This window comes from Mesocricetus auratus, unplaced genomic scaffold (genome assembly GCF_017639785.1).
Source record: "Mesocricetus auratus isolate SY011 unplaced genomic scaffold, BCM_Maur_2.0 Super-Scaffold_100031, whole genome shotgun sequence".
Classification (NCBI taxonomy): Eukaryota; Metazoa; Chordata; class Mammalia; order Rodentia; family Cricetidae; genus Mesocricetus; species Mesocricetus auratus.
Window position 1 is genome coordinate 16,300,006 of NW_024429212.1, and position 14,156 is coordinate 16,314,161.

At 48.1% G+C, this 14,156-nt stretch overlaps 1 protein-coding gene across 3 annotated transcripts in view; it reads right to left on the reverse strand.

Moving 5' to 3' along the window:
* The window catches only part of Tgfbr3 (transforming growth factor beta receptor 3), a 184,042-nt gene that overhangs the window by 16,246 nt on the left and 153,640 nt on the right, over window positions 1-14,156 (reverse strand). For all 3 annotated transcript variants that reach the window (XM_040733617.1, XM_040733616.1, XM_040733618.1), the window contains 3 exons: window positions 12,719-13,015; window positions 10,452-10,569; window positions 676-726 (listed from right to left, as the gene is read on the reverse strand). In XM_040733617.1, coding sequence (XP_040589551.1) covers window positions 676-726; window positions 10,452-10,569; window positions 12,719-13,015 — 466 coding nt within the window. The remainder of the gene's footprint in view (window positions 1-675; window positions 727-10,451; window positions 10,570-12,718; window positions 13,016-14,156) is intronic.

The window sequence follows — 14,156 nt, forward strand, 5'->3', positions numbered from 1 at the left end:
TCAGCACTGAAAACCAGCCCTGGGTGTTCCAGGGGTGAAAACAACACAGATTCTCCTCACGGGGACACAGCATCTAAAAGAACTTTGGGTGGGCGGCTAGAAGCCAAAGGGGGAAACCCTGCTTCAGTGCCACCAATAACCACGGAAACTCAAATATATACAAAATGATATTATGAACTTTTGTTGACTCCCAACTCATCGTTTCGCACCAATGGTATTGAACTCCCGTTCTCTCGCTTGCCCTTCCGGCTCTCCCCACCTTTGACTGTTTGGTGCAGTTTGCTTAACACTACTTCTGAGCAGGGGAATCGCCCTGGGGGACTTGAAATGCTCTCCCAGCCACAACAGGAAAAAGCATGAAAATCATTAACTTGGATAATGTGAGGTTATAGCTTCACACTCAGGCTGCACGCTGTCAGTGGGTCAACAGGTTAGAATCTCAATAAGGCAAAGGTAGAGGCCTCAGAAAAGGGGAAGGGAGGATGAAGGAAGGGGGCAGAGGAAAGGGAAAAAAATAATAAAGTCTGAAGCAGGGGAGAGAGGAGGAACAGGGAAGAGGGAGAGAAGCCCAGAGCTCTGCTTTATCAGTTCAGCTTGGCAAGTGTTCCACAACCAACACATTCTTAGAAAAAAAGCCCAGAGGCATTATTTGGAAATAATTGCACAAAGACTTACGTGGAGGGGGGGGAACTGGATTGGACTCCTCCTTAGCGTTTGGAACATTTTCTGAAACAAAAGCATAAGTCATAATGAATTCCACTTACGCAAGGGATCATCAGACTCAGCAGAAGGGCATTTTTCTGTTAGTAAGCTTGTGTGTGTGTGTGTGTGTGTGTGTGTGTGTGTGTGTGTGTGTGCGCGCGCGCGCGCGCGCGCGTGCAGGTGCCCAGGTTCCCAGGTTCCCAGGTTACTAGAGGCCAGAAGAGTGTGCTGGATCCCCTGGAGCTGGAGTGGCTATGAGCCACATGACTTGGGTGCTGGGAACTGAGCCTCTTTGTCCTCCGGAAGAGCAGCCAGGACTCTTAAATGGCTGAGCTACCTCTCTAGCCCCAGAATCATAAATACCCTGTGAAACCACTGGTAACCAAAGGTAACCAAAAGCACATCTCACAAATCTTGGGCATTGCATTTTGCTGATGACCAATCCCAGGGGCTCTCCAATTTGAAGGAGAGTTGAAGGCAAGCACCTCAATGTAAGGACTTTGATTCTGACGGTGCGTGCATGTATTCATCTTTATGAACACGAGAGTTCAACACCTCCAATACCATGCTTCTCGGATACATTCACAACACCGTCCCCCTTCTAAAATACTCTTAAGAATCTACAGCTTTTAGCCCATAGTGGCACAAGTCTTCAGTTCCAGCATTTGGGAGGCAGAGGTGGGTGAATCTCTGTGGGTTCGAGGCCGAGCCTGGTGTGGTCTACATGGTGATCAGGGTTTCAGGACAGCCAGAGCTACAAAACTTGGTTTCTAATCTCCTGAACCACAGGGTTTAGTTCTGCCCTGCGCCTCTGCAATACAAGACCCTCCCTCTTTCTACCATGTTCCAAATGTTTTCTCCTGCACAATTCTTCCAAAATGGATTCTCTAGTGACTATTCGTTGTGTACAGAGAAAAAAACAAATTCAGTCTGTTTAGCATGAAACACAGCCCCTCCCCCAATTTCCCAAGTCCTTCACTGATGCTGGTGGCCCCTCCTTATTTAATGTCCCCTCTGGTTCCTATCTGTCCCCAATTTACCACTTTATAAGCTAATTTCTGTTTGGCTAGCCCCGTTTCTCCCCTTCAGGGCTGACCTCTCCCACAGCTGCTCATCCCCCCCTTTTCTTGCGACACAGGTCACATTTTTAACACGCTAGAGAGTGGCAAGGAGCGTCGAGGGTCCCAACATTTTTCTTGTCCTGCCTTTAGGGGAAGCCTCAGAGAGGCATACAGTCAGACTTCCAGGAATGCTTGGTGAAGGGTGATTAAAATGCTGTGACAGCCTTTTGGAAAACGGAGGAGACAACAAATTAAGATGACCAAAATAACGCCAACAGTTCTGCAGGGCTTCACGGTCTTATGATGCCACGAGGCCAAGGTTTTAACCGACCCTAAACCTAGTCCTTTGAGGCAGCCAGAAGAGGAATTTGCAATTTTTACTATTTTACAAATGAGCAGCCTGAGATTCTGATACCCTGTGACTAGCCCAAGTTCACAGCTGGGAAGCATCAGGGAAAAAGGGCTGAACCACCATTTCTGACTCCTGCTTCATGGGCTATGGGGGAAGGGGGGTGGGCGGCGGTCCCTGTCCTTAGCTGGGGGAAACTGATTTAGTAACTGCTTATATGCGGTGCTCGATGCTCTCCACCGTGAGACGAGCCTAAATTAGGGCGAGGACACCGTGGCCCGAGATGGGAAATTGTAATTTGGAATGATTTATTTAAGGGAGAAAAAGAGGAACACTGCACGAGGTGAAAATGACAGGAAATTCAAGTTTGCTCCATGAGCAGTGTCCGGTGGTCCTGGGCCATTTTTCCTGTCACAGCAGTAGAACTGGACACTTGAGACAGGGGCTAAATAGTCCCCAAACCAAATCCATTATCTATCCAGCTTTTCATAGAAAAAAACCCTGGCTCAGACACTACCTTTCTCTTTAGAGTTTAAACGTGGTGTATACTCAGCTTCATCATCCGTCAACGGGAAGGGCACACTTCGTCTTTGACTTCATAGAGGAAAACTTGTGGAATTCAGACCAAAACAATGCAAGTTGGCCTTTATAAAAAATAAGGATAATAAGGTTGATAGAATCCCATCTCCTTTCGTACTAAGTTCTTTGTTGTTGTTGGTTTTGTTTTTTGAGACAGGGTTTCTCTCCTGGTTGTCCTGGAACTGGCTCTGTAGACCGGGCTGGCCTCAAACTTGGAGATCTGCTGCCTCCTGAGTGTTGGGATTAAAGGCTTGTGCGCCACCGCCGCTGCCTGGTGAACTGGACCAAGTCCAGTTATGAGGAAGTAGCGGGTAACTGTATGGATCCCTGGACCTGAGCACCATGGTGTCCCTTTGATGGGGATACATGCAAGTTATACTTCAATACCATTACTAAGAAAACTAAGGTGTTTTAACCATTAATCCGGGGGCCAGGCACAGTGTGCAACCCTATAATCCCAACACCGGGAGGTGGAAGGAAGTCAGGGTGACCATGGCTTTGAGGCTATCTTTGACACACAGTGGCAACAGGCCAGTTTGACCCACTTAGTGAGAACCTGTCTGTGACGGTTTGGTTTGAAGAGAGTCTCACTAAGGGACTGTCTATATTGGGTGGTCTGTAAGTATGTCTGGGGGGGCTATCTTAAGTTAATCGATGTGGGAAGATTCAGCCCAACCTGGGAGCTGAGTATACACAAGCAAGCAGCAGGCATGTGTACATTTCTCTCTGCTCTTGAAGGACCTGGGGTTGTGATGTGTCTAGATGTCACATGCTCCTGCCTCGAGTTCTTCCCAGTGACGGACTACAAACTAGGGTTAGGGTTACAAACTAGAGAAGCCCCTCTTCTTCTGTGTGGCTGTTTTCATTCGGGTATTTTATCACAGCAGCAGAAATGAAGCTAGAACGTAATCTTAGGAAGACAGATACAACTTGGTAGGTGGAACTCTCACACTCATTAAACCACCTATGAAAATGCATTTTCCTCCCTAGGGGGCTATAGAGGGATGGATCGATCAGTGGTTAACAGCACTGGCTGCTCTTCCAGAGAGGTCCTGGATTTGATTTCCCAGCAACCACATGGTGGCTCACAGCTATCTGTAACTCTAGTTTCAGGGGATCGGATGTCCTCTTCTGACCTCTAAGCACATCAGACAGGCAAGATGCATTTTTCTGGCAGGAGATATAGTCTAGCTGGTAGAGTGCTTGCCTAAAGTACACTTCCCAGGGTATCAGCTTATTGGCAGCAACAAATAACACTCACTGACACACGTAGACTTGTGTAATACATTAAAGTAGACAGAGTCAACGTCTCTTACCTCACACCCCTAGGAACTCTATGAAGTGCGCAAGCGTCTAACCACAGAATCCACCTACTCTCAAGAAAGTAACAGCTTTTGATTCTCTGAACTAAATGCAAAGGCACTTTGGAGGTCTCAACCGTGTGGCATCACATAAGAAACATATACACACTTCTGGGAAGAGGTCCATCCAGCCTTCCGCTGCGGTTACTCAGAATCCCCAAGTGCTTTAAAAAGAATAATTCTCCGCGAGAGAGACCTCACATCTAAGAATTTGGGTTTTATGGCAAGGCCCTTTTTTGATGGATGGTGTATTGTTTAAAAGTTCTTAATGGATTTACGTTGTGGTCTAATACTCTTCCCCTCACCCCAAATGGGGCCCTCCCAGAGAGCTAAACAGAAACATCCAGGCCTTATTTCCTTGTGTCAAGCCTCTTCATGACCATTCGTGCCCATGCTGCAAAGCTGAGGTTTCAGGAATTATCTGCTAACATTTCTTGCTCCCCAATTGCCCGTAACCCCCGAGCCTAACAAAAATAACTCCATCTCTTCCAGAGCCCCACAACTGAACCCGCCTGCTAAAAAGAAAGGAGCAGCCATGTTTACTTAGGAAAAAGACTGTTAGGAAGGAATCCTAGATGTTGCTGTAAAGAGAATTTTAACAGCGGGTTTCTTTTCAGAAAGAACACACTGTAATCAACATTCTGGATCAAATCTTTTTCACATACTCTGGACAAATTTTGGTTTACCTCTAGAACCAAAAATCTCCCCTCTTCAGAGAGTGAGGCATGGCTTTCACCAACCGGCAACGTCTGGGGTAGGTCATGCATGAGTAACTGACCACAGCTATTGGCCTACCATTTTAAATGGGTTCTTGTAAACACTGCAGGCCTGAGAAGACCCACAAAGAATCATAGTTTCAAACTGGCACACACTGGGGTGGGGATGACTCTGTGCGGCTGATGGGGAATGTTCTGCATATATGTTTTATTGGTTGATAAATAAAACACTGTTGGCCAATAGGGCAGCAAGATAGGTGGGACTAGGATATGAGGAGGATTATGGGAAAGAGAGGCAGAGAGGAGTCATTGTGTGATCCCGGGAGGGGATTCAAGTCAGGCATTCTCGGTAAGATAAGACCATGTAGAAATACATAAATAAGTAGTTATGAGTTAATAGTTAAGACAGAGCTAGCCAATAAGAAACCACAGTCAACAGCCAACAGTTTCATAATTACTATAGCATCTGCGAGCCTCTTTGGGACAGAGAAGGGCAGCGGGACCCTGCCCTGCCAGAAAACCACATCTTTCTTGCAGATATTGGAGAACATTTTTTTTTCCAGCCTTACTCAGCTGACTCTGGCCCTCTCCAGGAACTTTTTTCGGTATTTATGACATGCCTTTGCATAGACTGTTAACATATCTGTGCTCTGCCAGAAATGGTCCTCACCCTGGGGGTTGGGGGCAGGGGGCACTCTTAGGAAACATGGAGACTTGTAGAATCATAGTGGGTGGTCACAGCTTGGTTGGGGGTGGACATCGGCATCTACTGGACAGAAATGAAGGATGATACTTTTATAGTCTACAGTGCACCCACATCAGAGTTATCCGGCCCTGGGTAGATGCTATTCGGAGAGAGAAATGTTGTGCCATAAAGGCTTTAGTATCAGGGACTCAGTAAACACAGTTTCAGAATAAACAACCCGGCGTATCATATTTCATGTTCTTCTGCTCGTTCTCTCCTCACAGAAGCCAAACACTGGTCTCAGAGCGGCGTTCCTAAATGATCTAAGCACTGGTGCCCCCTCTCCTCAAGATCTTCTGATTTCCCTTTCTGGAACAGGGTTTCACTAGGTAGCCCCAGCTGGCCTGGAACTCACAGAGATCTACCTGCTTCAGCCTCCCAAGTGCTGGGATTGAAGGCGGGCTCGCTCCGTCATGCCCAGCCTTCTCAAGATCCTTTGATGCTTCATAAATAATTTCAGAGGTATCTCCTGGGTTATTGATGGCAAAACTGTTTGGTTTCCTTACGCACAAATGGACCACAGGAGGTGGTCAAACAGGGTTCGCCGCGGATATGTAGCTGCTAAAACTGGATGGCGTTTTCCTGGAGGGCTCACTCTATTTTTGCATACATTTAAAGATCTTCTAAATAAACAGGCTTTCAAAGCACGAAGCAGCCGGAATAATGAGCTGTACACCCTGCTCTCTCTGGCCTAGTACTTCATTCTGTCTTCTCGTTTCTACTCTTCCCTCATCTCGTCCTTAACCTGAGGACAAACTTTCTTTTTTTAGGAGTATTTTTGGTTCTGGAAAATCCAAACATGTTCCAAAATGTCACGCCTCTTTTAGATTAACTTCCAACTGACATTCGAAACTGTCTCCCAATACTCCTTCCCCTCCTAAAAGACCCCCAGTTTGGCTGAGAGGAAATGGAAGAAATCCACGTTTACTGATTGCCCATGACGGGTAGGTGCTTCTATTTTTTGAGTGCGGAGAAAAATCCAGAAAAGTTTAACTTGCTGAGGATTAGAAGCTGAGTATAAATCATAGCAAGTTGGGAAACCTGCCAATATTCTGAAGCGTTTCAGCCACGATGGCACCATCTCAACTATTTTGTTTTGCCATAAGCCATTATGTGCCTCACCCATTTGTGTCTTCTGTGTGTGTGTGTGTGTGTGTGTGTGTGCGCGCGCGCGCGCATGTGTGTGTGTGTGTGTGTGTGTGCGCGTGTGCGCGTGTTTAAGTCATCAAGTCACAGAATGTCTGAGTCTGCACTTTTGAACACACCCTAACTCTCTAACCCTGTCAAGAAATGTGTGTTCTGTTTTCCTCTCAAGTTTTTCATCTGACTCTCAGCCCCTATTCCTTAGGCTGCTTGAGTCCTGTCTCGCTGCCGGCGGGACATGGGGTGAGGGAGGGGAGGACTGGAAGGGAATGGAGGTGAGGAGGCAGCTCCCTTATAGTCCTGGCAGTTATTAAACACCAACCACATATAGGACATGTTTGCAAAAGATCTATAAAAACAGGAATGGTTTTGACTCCTGGTCGGCTCTATCTAAAAGTGTGTGGCCAAGTTTGTTGCCGCGCTCTCTCTACGGAGCTGCTGAGAGAATTGAGTTCTACCAACACCCTGAGCATTTAGCACAGGGCCTCGCGCAAGACCGACAACTCCACGAATGTTGAGTTCCACTAAAAATGGTGGCCCATTGGAAGAGCCTAGAATTACTCACGCAGCTTTGGCGGCCCCTTTCCCTGCCCACAGAGGAAGAAACACTGCCTGGAGATGTCCTTATTATCTGCAGTGGTGCTTGATGCTCTCTGCCTACGTCTGTGGTCCCAGAAAACTCCGCTGCAAAAAAGATGGACCAAATGCCTAGGGGATAGTTGACTCTGGCATGGACATCAAGAGGGGGCGACACCTGGATGGTGAAGCTGCTGGGGAAATCTTACCCCAGGGTTCATGCCCGATCTCCCATGCCCAGAAAGAACGTTAGTTACTATTATTTAAATAAGCCATTGCTACTGGACCAATGATCACCTGCCTTTTCCCAAAAATATTCCAATGCCCTGTGCGCCAAGAGAAACCGATTTCAGCGACCTACACGAACAGGAACGATTTCAGAGCCAAAGAAAATAAACATAAAAGGTGAAAGGGAGTCATAGAGCCGAAAAAAAAAAAAACCTACCTAATTCCTGCCAAGGAAGACGGATTTGCATACAGCCCCTTGGGAAGGCTGGCACTGTAGTTCAACCTCCTCAATTTGTTTCACAAACCTAAGCCATAAACTGTTTGCCCACTGCATCGCCACTAAAATCTCACCTCCATTAGCGAATCTCGTGAAATTGCCTTGATAATCTGGTTAAAAAACAAAACACCAACACCTCTCCTCTTGAACTTTTATGTAAAGAAAACACTGAAGGCTCAGTATAATGACTCTTAAGTATAAATAAAGGTAATTACCTAATTTATAAGAGAAATTACTTGGGAAAAATACCGCTGGAGTTTTTTTTTTTTAAAAAATGAAAGAATTGCTGGAAGTTATAGTGTTGTAATATTAATGCCTAAGTCTGGCACAGGGCACGACCAGCTGTTGCGCTCAATTACCAGCTGAAGGAGGGCTCTGGAAATAGGGCTAAGGGAATGGGGACCGAGGTGGCTGCTGCTATTGTTAACGACTTTTACAGCACGCAACACAGCCAGCTGTTGCCCAGCTATGAATTCTGCGCAACACAATTTATCCGTGCTCCTTTCCCCTACACTCAGCAGCGAAAGGTGGTGGTGTTTGGGCAACGCAGTGAGGCAGCCGCCTGTCGCACCTTCCGGGTGACCGCGAGGCCACCAGTGACAACATCATGACAAAGACCAACAAACATCTGGTTATGTCCACCCTGAGTTTAGGATGGTTGCTCCTCCCAACAGCTCTGCCGAGGAGCGTTTGGGGCCTGAAGGGCTTCTACGTGTCCCCTGTTCTGGCCTCCCCTCTCCAGACGCAGAACGCGAAACGGGGAGGTTGTGAGTATCCACCACAGCCGGTTGGGCATGGAGGGAGTAAGGGCGGTGCCCTAGACTTCCGGGTTTGCTCTCCTGCCTTTTTGAAGGGGTGAGCACTTCTTTTTTCTCCTCTTTGACAAAGGCATTGAGAGACTGGCCAGCACTCACCCACCACCTCTTCTAGGAGCTCATTGGCTGCTCCGGAACCACCACCCATGGCTTAGTCCGCCAACCCCAGCCCCAAAGTACTATCCCAGGGGGCACGCTAACCCCAGATCTGATGTCAGTACCAGTCACCATGCCCCCCTCGAATGTCCAGCAGCCAGGACCAAGCTGCTCCTCCACTGGCTTTTGCTAGGCTTCTCTCTGCCCTTCAGGGTGGTGGGACATGGTGTCTTCGATTCCAGTGCTGAAAATACCTTACCCACGCAAGCTCCACCTCCCCTCTCTCACCCCGCCAGCCTTCTCTCAGCTCGACACCCTTTGACAGCAAGGCTTCTGGAGCGAGGCAGGCTGTTTCTGGACAGGGAGGATCTGTAACTACGCAGATCACCCATGGGACGTGTGGTCCCACCCCTCAGCTGTTGACAGCTGCCTGACACATCCTGGCTTACTCATGCCCCTGGTGCTGTGATGTTCTCCCGACAGTCCTCGGGATTCCCCGTTGGTTGTCTGGCCCTGCCTGTCCTCCTAGTGCTGACGCCACACGTTTCAGGACGTGTCCCTTCTTTTCGCCTATTCAACACAGCTTGGTGAGCATTGTGTTCTTACACACGAAGGAACGGAAGCCCTGGATGTGAGGAGGAGCAGCACAGTTCTGAAAACTTTTTTCCCTGCCAGTATCCCTAAATGGAGGATGGTCACAGATTATAACTGCTCCCTGAGGTGTCTATCGTTTTGATGGTAGCTTGGAGCCAGCAGAGACATGAAGACTGCAAGTCCCAGCATGCCACAGACCCAGGGAAGCACATCTGAACATAGTGGAGAGGAATATGGCGGGAGCCAGCCTTCATGATGACCTAATTCTTTTGTGGTGCTTAGGATGGAACCCAGTGTCTCCCACATGCTACCTGGCACCCCTCCCCCAGTGTCTCCCGCATGCCACCTGGCACCCCTCCCCCAGTGTCTCCCGCATGCCACCTGGCACCCCTCCCCCAGTGTCTCCCGCATGCCACCTGGCACCCCTCCCCCAGGGTCTCCCGCATGCCACCTGGCACCCCTCCCCCAGTGTCTCCCGCATGTCACCTGGCACCCCTCCACTGAGCTACTTCTCTGGCCCCTTGATCTATTCTTTATAAATCTCTTGGGGCAAAGAATTATTTTCTAAATTGACTAGCCTTTAACTTTTTTTACATCTATATATGTTACAGATGTGTAACATATATAAATGGGTATGTGTACTTGTGCATGTGTGCACCATGTGGAACACATGTGGCTGGATGTCAGAGGACAATTTGGGGGAAGTCCGTTTTCTTCTGCCATGTGAGTTCAGGGCTCAAACCTGGGCAGTCAGGCTTCACGGCAAACAACTCTAGCCTGCTGAGCTATCCCACCAGCCCTGGTTTATTCTTTGGATAAAACTGGGCTTCAATTTTTACAGAACTGAAGTTTTTATTAAAGTATTTACTGTGTGTATGTACATATGTTGTCACACCATGCAAGTACTTCCGTGTGTGCAGAAGAAGCATATGTGTGTGTCACACTATGCAAACGAAAGTCAGAGGGAACCTTGCTCTGTGTTGTCTGTATGCATGCTTGTGTGCATACGTGTCATACCATGTAAGGGAAGGCTAGAGGAAGTCACTACGTGCATTCGTGTACATGCGTGTGTTCATACGTGTGTCGCACCACGCAAATGAAGGTCAGAGGAACCTTGCAGGGGTCATCTCTCCCCCTCACCCCATGTGGGTTTTGGGGATCCTTCTGAGAGCAGCAGGCCTTAAAACCCCGCCCCCACCCCTTTCTCACCTTTATAATCTGCTTGGTGGACCACAGCCAGGGGCTTGGTAAACGTCTTCTTATTCTGCATCATGGTCCAGATCATGGCGGCATCTAGAGAGGTGCAGGCCTCGTCAGGTGTCACACACTGCAGATGGGCAGAGCACACATCAGTCATGGCTCAGAGGAAAGTCACCAGCCCCTGCACACGGTTGTCTTCTGGCTGCTTTATCAGACAGCTCACCGCTGCTAGCCATGGGGAAAACCGGGAGATCTGTGCACTTTTCAAAGGACCGCAAATAATCAGGCGGCCAGCAAGGCAGGCCCAGCTGCGCCAGAAGATGCCAACATCAATGGACAGCTTACAAGTATCCCCCCCCCTTGGTCCTTCCCCACAAAAGTTAGAAATTTCAGCAGGTGTGGACGCTCTTGGCCCCGTACAATAGCGGTCTCGTACAAATAGTTTGTGATAATGTCTACAGTCTGTGATTGTGGGAAACTGCAGTTACTGTGTTACAAAGACGATAGAATTCTTGTTACCCAAAACGGTAAGCATACTGCCATGCCTGCTGGATCTTCTTCTACGCTCTACAAAATCGGGCTTCCCACAATTAACCTGTTTCCTGTTTGTTTTTGGTTTGGACTCTTTTTTTTCTCCTGGTGCAGACACTTAATCCACGCATGCTCAGCGCATGCTCTAATGGGTCACCCAGGCATGAAAGTATGAGACCAGCGGTTTCTAGCTACTTTTAAGTCTTGAAACGTATCAGGGACATGTTGCGGGGGGCGCCATATCTGAAAAAGTGTATGCTTCTCCGGGCCACACACAAGGCAGACACACAGTGTAAGAAGACACACAGCCCTGCCCCAAACACCCCGAAAAGAGTTTTCCTGGAGAGGGAAAGGCATGTTGCTGACAAGATGTGTCATTCAGTTTCCTTTCTCTGTCCGGTTAGCCCTCTAGTCAAATAGGAACACACGATGCTAACTCTGTCTCAGAGGCTGTCCCTGAGCCAGAGAGCAAAGGGCAGGACTGAGCTTGGGGGTCATTGGCATCCTTTCCTAGAGAGTCACAGGAGCCTTCGGGCATCACTAGGAACAGGAAGACGCTTCCTTTAAGAAGGAGGTGGCATTAACCGTTCCTCCTCAACACGCTTATTGCATGAACCTGACGGCCCGTCTGTATTTCTGCCCAGGAGGGACACGTGCGTTGTTACTTTCTTTTCTAGACAGGACTAAGGTAGCCGTGGCCTCCATAAGCAAACACGGCCTTGGGATATGTTCCCTGGGGGGGTGGTAATTTGCTGTGCATTTATTTGTAGACCGGTGACTGCTCAGGGGAAATGATTCAAGGAATTCAGGTCAAAGGAAATCTATTTAATAGATCTTTTTTTTTTCCTTCCCTACTTTTTCTTCCAGTCTCTATATAGGAGAGTTCCATACGTATGAATGCTACAGCCCGACTCTGGGCTTCTGAGACGCCAGCAGAACTTCGATTACAAGAGAAGTAGAATCCAGTTTTTAGACTGTGTGTCACAGCCACAGAATAAACACACGGGCCGGGGGGGGGGGATTACACGTAATCACACCAGGTCATGGAAATGAAGCCACAGCAGGAGATGCCCGTCCCACACAAGGCAGACCTAACACGGTGTCATAACTGACCCAACACCGCCGCCCCTGCAGTGGCTGCTCCAACAAGGTCAAAGGGTTTTTGTTTCTGTTATGGCAACAGAGCCTGGCGGTTTAATATGGGCAATGGCGTGAGGCAATTCGATGAACCGATAAGAAACCAGGCAAAAGTAAAATATTTGTTAATTTCCCTTAGAAACCCTCTCGAGATAAGGCCATCTTATAACCCAACACAGAGAGAAGGTCAAAAAAACAATTGAAATCCCAGTCTCAGTGGGACCTGGAAAAATTAATCCTCACTGATCCTGTCGTTTCGATTCCTTGTTCTCCTGGCACGGCCATGCTATCTGACCGACAGCCGGGGCCAGGCCTCTCCCTCTCTGGAAACCAATGCTGTGATTTATCACTCTAAGGTACGGCTAAGCACATACGGAAAAACAAACTACCATGCCGTCAGGATTTATCTTCCAAAAACCCCAAAGCACTTCATTCCCTGTTCAGACTCTTACTTCAGTCGGAAGGCTTCAAAAAACACAAAAACAACAAAACCCTCAAAACTAAAACCCTCAGCCTGCTCTAACTAGGATTACACTTTCCTGCTAGAGCATCTTCCTGACCTGAAAGCGCCCCCACGTCTCAGTCCAAACAGACGACAGCCCACTCACCTTTGGCAGCTTCTGGGGACCCTTCTTCCTGGTACACAGAGTCAGCTCGCACTGAAGAAAGAGCAGGGAGGTGTTGAACACGGACTTGAACACAAAGCTGAAGCGCTTCTTGTCCGTCTCGGCCTGTGGGATAGAGAAGTGCACCTTCCTGGGGCTGTAGAACCTCACGGACTCATCTTTGGGACAGATGTTCTCGATGATGGTGTAGTCGGACATCCTGTCCGGGTTTGAATACGGAGAGACGAAGCAGGTCTGGATGGCAAATCCCAGGTCTTGGTCAGCCTTGGTGACGGACACCTGCAAAGGGAGCACAGAGAAGAAGTCAGAAACGGGCCAGCGTCTTATTTAACTCTAGCCTGCAGGCTAATATCCCAACACAGTTCTCTGGGGGAGACACTGCTCTGTCCTCGTAACAGTGTTTGTCATTTTCTAACTGTCATGGGGACACACACCGACGGATTGAAAGGTGTTTCCCATTTAAACTCGACATGAGTGACAGCGAACTGTTTAATCCAAATGCTACCACACGAGTTACAAATACAAGATGGGTTAAAGTCTCTCTGACCCCCTCTATAAGTTCTCAGAGATTAAAAAATAAATAAAAGCAAATTATGCACCTGAGTGGATTTTCCAAAAATAAGTAAAATACAGGCAAAGCCCTGAATGTCACCATACCAGATTACTACCAAGACAGGTTTTTAAAAATGTTGCCCAGTAACTCAGGACAGAGGGGAATGCACATGGCCGAGGCAGGCAGGACTGCTTGAGAAAGCAGAGCCAGGAAGTCAAAGATGCGTCCCTCTTTGTCAGTGAGCAGGCCTGTGGCACCTTGTATCGGGGAGAGTGTGACCTGGTGGCCATCACCAACGTGGCACCAGATCAGCCTTGCCGAGAATTCTCCCAGTCATTCTTTCATCCCAGGGTGGGAGTTAAAGGGAGAACTAACCTAGAGACATTCTCAACTCATTTATACTTCCCTCTTACAAAACGTTTGTGTGCCAGATCTTAAGGTTCTTTTGTTTAGACACTGGAAGGAATGCTTAGCCGAATTTACACAGCGTGCAAACCTTAGCTATCCTGAACTCTGTTAAAATCCCTGGAACAAGATTGGCTCCACTGTTTGACTCATGATGCGCTGTTAACTGCTCTTCTGACTTTGTTGCCTCTTTCCTTGACTAAGCTAGGTATAAACGATAAACTCAAACACTTTAGAAATAAAGTTAAGTCCTTACTCATAGGCCAAGAGCCCCCAGATGCTTAAAAAGACAGAGATAATAAAAACACACTCGGCATTTGGAGAGCGCCCAGGGGAAACCCCCGACACTGCGGGAACCCTCAATCGGAGGCATGCTCAAAAGATCCCTCAACGTGAACAAGGGTGGAGCTAAACGGGATATTGTCACCTTGTTTGATGTCCCATAAATATTTACTTTCACTG